The 9,973-nt window shown below is 31.1% G+C and overlaps 1 protein-coding gene across 1 annotated transcript in view; it reads left to right on the top strand.

The window, feature by feature from the left end:
* Positions 1 to 1,777: 1,777 nt before the first annotated feature.
* Positions 1,778 to 9,973, top strand: part of LOC139494323 (uncharacterized) — a 16,901-nt gene continuing 8,705 nt past the window's right edge. Inside the window, exons 1-4 of the mRNA XM_071282490.1 lie at positions 1,778 to 1,787; positions 3,289 to 3,531; positions 7,298 to 7,537; positions 8,527 to 8,727. Of these exons, the coding sequence (XP_071138591.1) occupies positions 1,778 to 1,787; positions 3,289 to 3,531; positions 7,298 to 7,537; positions 8,527 to 8,727 (694 nt within the window). The remainder of the gene's footprint in view (positions 1,788 to 3,288; positions 3,532 to 7,297; positions 7,538 to 8,526; positions 8,728 to 9,973) is intronic.

Raw genomic sequence — 9,973 nt, forward strand, 5'->3', positions numbered from 1 at the left:
GTAGTTTGGTATCTTCAACAATGTATCACAGGGGCAATCATTGCACATCTCCTTGTTTGATAGACAACTGTAGTAGATACTTACCTTACTAAAAAAGAATTATGAAAACAACTTACGACTGAAAATTTGATAAAACAAAACCCAATTAATCTTTCAAAGGTTCATTTTCTTAATCTGTAATCATTCGTGTACTCAAATTAAAATTCTTAGGCAGCTTCACTGTTTGCTAAATTTGGAGGACGAAGTCAAATTTTCAAATCCCATTTTTTATACAGTTTTTTAGCCTATCAGTGGATACAACGCTCTAAAAGAAAAGATAACAATTTTATATGAATTTGGTGGATTTTAATTAATACGAAATTACATTTATATTTTAAAGAATACTCATAAAAAGGAAATAGCAGTAAAAGACATTTTGATTGTTTATTTCAATATCATTATCAAATCACGTGAAGCATTCAACTTGTTGCATATATGGCATCAGTTGAAGTGGTATTTGTCTCCTGCATTAAGCATACGTCTACGTTTTACAATTGTGTATGATTATGTTTAACCTCCATGTTCTTGGTTTTAGATGTATGCATTGTTTATTGTGATCAGTATATACAAGTTTTATTAATTTAAAATTAAAAGTAGTTTTTGTTTATCTAAAGACAGAGTAGAAGTAATCATTGTTTTCCTAATTTTGTTTTATATAAAAAAGAAGATATGGCATTATTGCCAAAGAGACAACCTTCTACTAGAGACCAAATGACACAGAAATTAACAACTTTAGGTCACTGTACGGTCTTGAACAATGAGGAAAGCCCATACCGCATAGTCAGCTAAAAAGGCCACCAAATTTCAAATGTGAATTAAGTTAAACGAGAAAAATAATGTATGTACAAACATTTAACGAAAAACAAATATGTGAGTCTAAAGTATCTAGACGAAATAACAACTATGAGTTACTGTAGGTACCAGTCTTGTATTACAATCCCAGTTTCCGGTGCATGTCAAAACATGGAGGGAAACAAAATAGTGCATTTTTTCTGAATTTTTTTCTGAACTCAATTTTGTCTGCTTGATTATAGGTTTATGCTGAATTGAAACATATATATATACTTTTAAAAAAATCTTGCATCTTTTGGAGGATATCAATCCAGGAAAGTGGAAGGATATCATGTTTACTGGAAGTTGTGCGGCCTAGTAAAAACATCAAACAGAAAGTAGAAAAAAAATGTTTTCACTTCAGGATTACGTAACTTTTTATTCTTTGTGGCAAGACCCACTTTTTTTTCGATTAAATCACCATTTCACATTAGTACATACATGATATAGACATGAAAAAAAAATTCTATGTAGCATTTTTCATTTTTTTATTTTCAAAGATTAGCTGTTTTGCATGTAAGCCTATGGAGCAGTCAATAACAAGACTGCAACCTGTACGGTATCAAATAATCTGACGTATCAAATTATAAGCCTGGTACCTTTATAACTATTTAAACATCAACAATCGACAAACACTGAATTACATACTCCTAACTTGGGACAGGCACATACATATATAATATGGCGGGGTTAAACACGTTTGCGGGATACCAATCCTCCTCTAACCTGAGGACAGTGGTGTAACAATACAACGATAGATTGAACTATACAAATCAGTTGAAAAAGGCTCAACTCATCAGATGGATACAAATATATATACATCTGAAAATAAACAGAGTGGACGTGGTTGTTATAAACCTATAAACACGTTTCGATATGCGTTTCAGTATATGAATTGATGATCCCAATGCGAAGAGGTTTGTCGTCGTTTCAAACCTAAATTTGAAAATTAAACTTCAAAAAATTAAGCAGTATTTTGAAGCATAATTGCTTCAAAATACCGCTTAATTTTTTGAAGTTGAATTTTTCAAATTTAGATTTGAAACGACGACAAACCTTGTTCTTGAAAACGGAAAACGGAAATAGAAAGAATAAAAATAATTTATCTTTGGTTATTGTATCTACATAAGCATGTTTTAAATAGTATAATGCTTGTTTACAAGAAAGAAAAACAGAGGAATAAATTCAAAAAATAAGATTTTTTAAATTATAAAGTATTATAATAATTAGCAGGTTATGATGGGACTATGTTTTTGAAATATTTCATAAGGTCATGCGTATGTCGTTTATACGATTCAGTACTGACTTTTCTAACAAAAATGTTGGATGAATATCAATATGATATGAATCAAATAAAATCAAAAACAATATTCATACGGCCTTAAAAGGGACATTGGCCTCGATTCCCTAGCTTGTGACTTAGTTACTGTTTTGGGAAATGCTTTTTATTGGGTTTTATTTTTCTTTGTTTTTTTTGTGTCCTTGAATCAAGATTAGTGCTGTGATGTATCTTGTTGCGTTATTCTGCATTGGTGATTTTCGTTGTATCTTTTCTTGCATTACGTAAGGAAACCTGATTGGAAAATGATGTATGGACAACAACGATAAGGAAAACCCGGGAACTTTAATAGAAACTAAAATATACTTTATTTTAATGTAACCATTGACAAGACTTGTTCACTATACCTTGAAAGCCTTTCTCACCCGGTTACAATAGTGACGTACACTGTTTGGTATTAACGTCGAAAACGCATTAGGATATAAAACTAATAAACACGAATTGATGTGAAACAAGTGACGGAAAATTAGAAGCCTAAAATGATATACAATTTGCACAGTGACCTTTCGTTATTTGTAGTTAGGGTTTTCAAAATCAAAGGTTTCATAAAATTTCTTCCAAAAATAAAATTGCAACATTGATATAAAGAATAATAATTATAATAAGAAGAAGAAATCTTAGGCAATAGCAACTAAGACAACTATCCATATAAAATAAAGTGAATATATAAAAATTGTAAGCAATTTGGCGGCCTTCAACAATGAGATTAATTTATGTTTGAGATCGGTACAATTGTAAGTACTTTAAATAGCTTAACTATCAAACAAACGAACATTTGAAGTACATGAAGTTCCTTCTGGGTTTTTTACCTTAATTTATCAGTTCGAAAAGGTTTAAAAATCGGTAAACTGCTGTTGCCTTTATCTTATTTCAATATTCAGTGCATGTGTATTTTAAAATCTTGTAGCCCTTGTGGTGTGGACATATAACTATGGTCGTTGTTAAAATAAAATCATATATGTGTTAAAATCGCCGCTGACTCAAAAGTGTGCACATGACGTCTTACAGCTCTCACAACAGTTAATTAAATATCTTCATTGTTTTAGATAACACCTGTAACATCATTTTATTTATTATAGCTTCTCTACGCACTGATTGTTTAAAGAACCCGAACGACGTCCTATCTTACACGGGAACAACTAGTGTAACACTTACAGGGAAGACCTGTCAGCGATGGGATGAGGACCATCCACATGTGCGATATTACAGATATTTCAGTGAGCATCACAATTACTGTAGGGCTCCTGATAACTATCCTAAATTGTGGTGTTATACAATGGATGTAAATGAAAGGTGGGAATATTGTGACATCCCACAATGTGGTAAGTTTTAAATGCAATATACTGCTAATGATTTTTAACAGAGTATACAACAATGTGTGTACTGGGATTTGACATTGACAATAATAGTGCATGTCTATATTCAATGAATTTGCCTTTCAAACGTAAATTAGGCTAACTGCATTTAAACTCCGATAAAATAGGGATGAAAGGTACCAGAGGGACAGTCAAACTTATAAATCGAAAATAAACTGACAACACCACGACTGAAAATGAAAAAGACAAACAATAGAACACATGACTCAACATAGAAAACTAAAGAATAAGTAACACGAACCCCACCGACAACTAGGGGTGATCTCAGGTGCAGCGAAAGGGTAAGCAGATCCTGCTCGACCTGTGGCACCCGTCGTGTTGCTCATATTATAACAAATCCGATAAATAGTCTAATTCAAAGCTTCATTACAAAACAATAAATCATGTTAATCAAACAAAACTATTCATGTTACCAATAATCAATACAAAATACGATCTTTCAATAATCATATTAAAGTAGTAAAAATGTAAGTGATGCCGGAATTATATAATCGAAACACTCACACATAATTATACAAAATATACTAGAACAACACAATTAATGTCATTATATGTCTTTTTCTTGTATGGTCTACTCTGATTGACATCTTTAGCAGAAACTGCAGTTTGCCGGAAATCTTGCTCTGAGAAAAATCTCACAGATATTATTAAAGTCTACGGAAGAATTTTAATATACAGACGGCACTAACAATACCATAAAATAATATCACAGATCCTGATCAATTCCTTATTTATGAGTTGATATCCAAATTAAGATGAATTTCACCTTGTTCTTAGCTACTTTTTTAAATAGCCATGAGATGAATCTCAAAGACAAATAGTAATTTGTCAATATATGTATATACAGTTGTATTGCACACGAGCTTTGACTGTCCCTCTGGTATCTTTCGTCCCTCTTTTACACGCTTTTCCAGTAGTCACTTCTATTCTACAAGAATGTTGTGTCAGTATGAATATCTCGCTTAATGATATTTTCCAACTCATATTAACGTTACTGGCGCTTTTATAAGTTATTTGGAATGACTTAAAGTCATGGTGCCATAGAGTTTTCAACGTCTATGTAGTTTGGTATCTTCAACAATGTATCACAGGGGCAATCATTGCACATCTCCTTGTTTTATAGACAACGGTAGTAGATACTTACCTTACTAAAAAATGTTTATGAAAACAACTTACGACTGAAAATTTGAGAAAACAAAACCCAATTAATCTTTCAAAGGTTCATTTTCTTAATCTGTAATCATTCATGTACTCAAATTAAAATTCTTAGATAGCTGCGCTGTTTGCTAAATTCTGAAGACGGAGTTAAAATTTCAAGTCCCATGTTTTATACAATTTTTTAGCCTATCAGTGGATACAACGCCCTTAATATAACCATTTTTATGAATTTGGTAGATTTTAATTACCACGAAATTACATTTATATTTTAAATTATACTAATCAAAAAGAAGGAAATAGCAGTATCGAGTTGGTTTAAACTGGTCAAGCGTAGACTAAGTTAAGATATGATTTTTTCTCACACCATGTTCCATTTTTTTTTATTGAATAAGTAAATTTTCTTTGATAACAGTTCCACAACTTATGATAACAAAATGATTTGAATAAATTTCTATCAAGTTTTAATATTTTTAAATTATCATCAATAAAATTACAATATTGATAAAAAGAATAATAATAAGAAAAAGAAGAAATGTTATGCAATTGCAACTAAGACAACTGTCCATATAAAATAAAGTGAATATATCATAAATTGTAAGCAACCTCGCGGCCTTCAACAATGAGATCAATATTTGTTTGATATCGATACAATTGTAAGTACTTTAAATAGCTTTACTATCAGACAAACGAACATTTGAAGTATATGATGGTCCATCTTGTTGTTTTGTTTACCTTGATTCATCAGTTCAAAAGATTTTAAAATCGGTTAACTGCTGTTGCCTTTATCTTTTTCAATATTCAGTACATGTGTATTTTAAAATAGTGCAGCCCTTGTGGTGGGAACATATAACTATGGTCGTTAATGGTTTGCTACCGTTAGAATGTAAAAACAACTTTTTTGTTCTATGAGACTTATACATATATTACAGTACAAACGTAAATAGTGGTTATTGGAGGGTTTCATGCAGCTACTGATAATGATAATTATTAAAGTTTAACTGTTGAGAGTGGCGATTTATCGTAATACACGAGTTACAGTGGTGGAATCTGTTTCTTTTATGATTTGTATTCTTCCTTTTCAGGAAAGTTGTGTACTTTTGATGTCACGTTATCAGGCATGGTCGCCTTTTTTCATGACGTCAGAATAAGAAAATTCAGACGAAAACATGAAAAATTAACGTTACAATTAAATGTCAACCAATTATTTGCCGAGAACAGATTTTTCACTAGTGAGGAGAAACATTTTTCTCACACCGTTCAGGAAATGTGAAAATAGCACAAAAATTATAGAATTATAGTTAAACAATTAAATTATTATTAGTACTGAACAAAAGTTTGGAGTGAGACAAAGGTCTTTTCCACACTTAGTGTTGTCTTGCAGATTATTATACAAATATTGATTCTTTTTAATCAATAAATTTAGAATAAAACAAGAAATTATTGGTATATGTATAGCACACTGGGTCATTGTCTGATAAATCTTCAGCTTTCACATCAACAGCATCCGTTTTGTCTAATCTTGGATGTCCGGCATTTATAGGAAGGAGGGTCATAAACCATGAACTAATAAGTAATGGCACCTGATGGACCATTTACAAGTTGTTTGTTTAACTGCCACAGGGTGTTAATTTCTTTCCTTTTTTGTATCTTTAAAGGTCAACCTTGATTCTACGTTTACATATGAAGTTGAACTATTTTTCGCCTATATCTCTAACCTAATTATCCGTTCAGTGTTCCGCAATGTTTTTGGAATTAATAATAGTATATCTGAAATTAAAGACTTATCTTTTAATGAAATCACAAATTATGACAAATTTATCGACGTTATTCAATTTCACTTGCATTTATATATGAAGTACACGGATGTAGGCTGACCGGATGTAGATTTAATAAGCTAAATAAATGAACCGATTTCATTATATGTTATAAATATGAGAATTTCGTTAAAGTAACATTAACAAAACTGAATATCTTCATTGATTAAAATAAAATAACAAAACCTACCTAGAAATATTACAGCGCAAAAATAAAATTGTGCACAAACATATCCGGTTATTCATGTTATTATTCCCGACCATTCGAAAATTATTAAAACCGTTTCTAATCTAATATCTAAACACAATCAAATGTTAGTTATTGAATTGTTTTTTTAAATCACTTCTCCATGGTGATTTTTTTCAGCCTCCAATTTCAAAGCTTTTTCACAGCTTTTCTTTTAATAAATGACATGTCTTCAACTCGGACAAATAGCTTTAGATTTACTGCAAGATTAAGACAAAACCTACTTTTAAAAATCTAAACATTTAGTAATAGTGATAACTATGATATTGGTAATAATAATAATCAAACTAACTCGTGTGGTTAAATAGTTTTGTAAATTTTAGCTGACAATTATCGAAACTATTCTATTTTAATCAAATTATTTCCTGGTGGGCGGTATTTTGTGTGTGTTTTTTGTCATGGTACTGCTGTTGCACCGGCTCATATTTTTTTCTAGTGTCTCTTAAGTTTGTCATATCTGTAAACTTTTTAAAATATATATTCTTTATTACAGAACAAACAACCGAAGCTTTGACAACTGAAGCGTTGACAGTGCAAAATACTAAAGCGACTGTAACTTCTGTCTATATAGGAGATACAACGACGGTAGATTTTAACAGCATGTCAACCAGCGAAACATCGCCAGCAATTATAACGCAGATTACGCCTTATACTGTGAAGGAAATATTCAGTTTAACTTCAGCAAATAGGAATATTGCAATTTCAACTGAGACCTCAACACCAGTAAGAACAGGTATTGAACAGGTTGCAAACATATATAGATTAAGTGTGCAACTTTTAGAAACATAAGATAAAAGATTTTTCATTGCTTCGAATTCATTCATAAATAAAATGTCTTCAACTCTGATAAAGGGCTTTGACCTAAGTGCAAGATCAAGACAGACCGTTCTGAAATCTAAACATTTATTAATATTTATAAGTATAATAATTATGATGATCGTGTTGTTAAGTAATTGTCGTATTCTGAGGCGTGTGTTGCACATACGATAGATTTGTTTAATCGCGTACAAAAAGTAACGACAAATCAAGCTTCTCAATGATTAGAATACTAGTGTTTGACAAATTGATATATATACCAAATTGAATTATTCCTTTGAATTGTTCGAGTCAAATTGAGTGTTTGCAAATTTTTATAAAATTATTGAGACCATTCTATTTCAAATCTTATGAAACTTCAAATTAAAATTTATAACTAAATAGCTTGTTTTTGTTATAAAACTTATGTAAATATACTATTTCTCAAGAAAATTCTATCATTTGTCCAAATTTTGAAGAAATTTAATTTCTTCTAATTGTTTTCTTCCAGCTAACAATTCGCCGACATGTTTTGCAAATGCAGTGTGACCTTTCTAGTAAAAATGCGATGATTGCAATACGCTAGTGTAAATGGAAAACCAAACGTAAGCATTTACAAAAGGGTGAAAATCGTTAAACCTCGTTTAAATCGTTAAATATTTTTTTACAATTATACGATGTTTATGCGACAAAAATGATAAAATCGTGCACAAAAGACATTTTCTGTGATGTATGTATGCATTAGGTCAAGAATTTGATATACGTTATTTTTCACCGGTCATTCGTTTCATCTGAATTTAAGTCAAAGTGTTCCATTAGGGTGATTTTTGCTATAGAACTGCTGTTACCATGGCTCACACTTTTTCATAGTGTCCCATAAATTTATTATATCCGGCTTCTTTTAAAAACATATATTCTTTATTACAGAACAAACAACAGAAGCTGTGACAGTGCAAAATACTAAAGCGACTAGTGCAACTTCGACCTCTATAAGAGATACAACGACGGCAGATAATAACGGCATGTTAAACGATGACACTGTGAGCGAAATATCCAGTTCAACTTCTGCAAATGACAAATCAGCAATTTCACCTGTGATGACTGAATCCTTTACACCAGCCAGAACAGGTATTGTACATATTACAAACATAGATTCGATGTGTATTTTTTTAAACAAAAATCAAAGTTTTTTCATAGCTTTTCTTATCATAAATAACATGACTTCAACTCTGACAAAGAACTTTGACCTAACTGTAAAATCGAGACAGACCCTAGCGCAATCTTAATATTTAGTAATATTGATTAGTATTAAATTATGATGATCGTGTTTTTAAGTCATTGTCGTATTCTGAGGCGTGTGTTGCACAAACGATAAGTTCGTTTAATCGCGTACAAAAAGTAACTACAAATCAAGCTTCTCAATGAAGAAAATATAAGTTTTTTCAAATTGTTATGTGTACCAAATTGAATTATTCTTTTGAAGTGTGTGAGTGAAATTGATTGTTTGCAAATTTTTATCAAAATTATCGATGCTATTCTATTTCAAGTCTCATGAAACTTTAAAGTAAAAAAGAAATGCATGTTTTTTATAACTAAATGGCTAGTTTTTATTATAAAACTTATGTAAATATATTCTTTTTTCTCAGGAAATTCTATCATTTGTCCAAATTTAGAAGAATTTCAATCTTTTTTAATTGCTTGCTTCCATCAAAACAATACGCCGACACGTTTCCCGTATGCAGCGTGACCTTTCTCGTAAAAATCTGGTGATTGCAATACGCAAGTGCGAATGGAAAACCAAACTTAAGCATCGATCCGTCGTTAAAATAAATTATATCTTATTGTAACTGTTATACACGTAATTACCTGAATCGCCATGCTTCTTTGTTGATTGTTTACAAAAGGGTAACAATCGTTTAACATTGGCTTCAAAACATGACCATTAATTAGCTGCCATATTTTGCCATAAATTCTGCCATATAACACTGACCGATTGAAATATTTTTGACGATTACATAAAATGTATGCGAAAAAATGATAAAATTGTGCGCCAAAGACAAAGTTTATGATATATGTATGCATTGATTCAAGAATTGGATTAACATTTTTTTTCACAGGTCACTCGTTTCACATGACCCTGTGTTCCATTAGGGTGGGCTTTTTGCTATTGAACGGATATTTCATTTGTGTTTCATTTGTGTTTCTCCGGCTCATACTTTTTTCTATTGTCCCTTAAATTTGTTATATTCTGCAACTTTTTAAAACATATATCCTTTATTACAGAACAAACAACCGAAGCTGTAACAGTGCAAAATACTAAAGCGACTAGTGCATCTTCGATCTCTATAGGAGATACAACGACGCCAGGTGTTAA

This window comes from Mytilus edulis, chromosome 11 (assembly GCF_963676685.1).
Source record: "Mytilus edulis chromosome 11, xbMytEdul2.2, whole genome shotgun sequence".
NCBI lineage: Eukaryota > Metazoa > Mollusca > Bivalvia > Mytilida > Mytilidae > Mytilus > Mytilus edulis.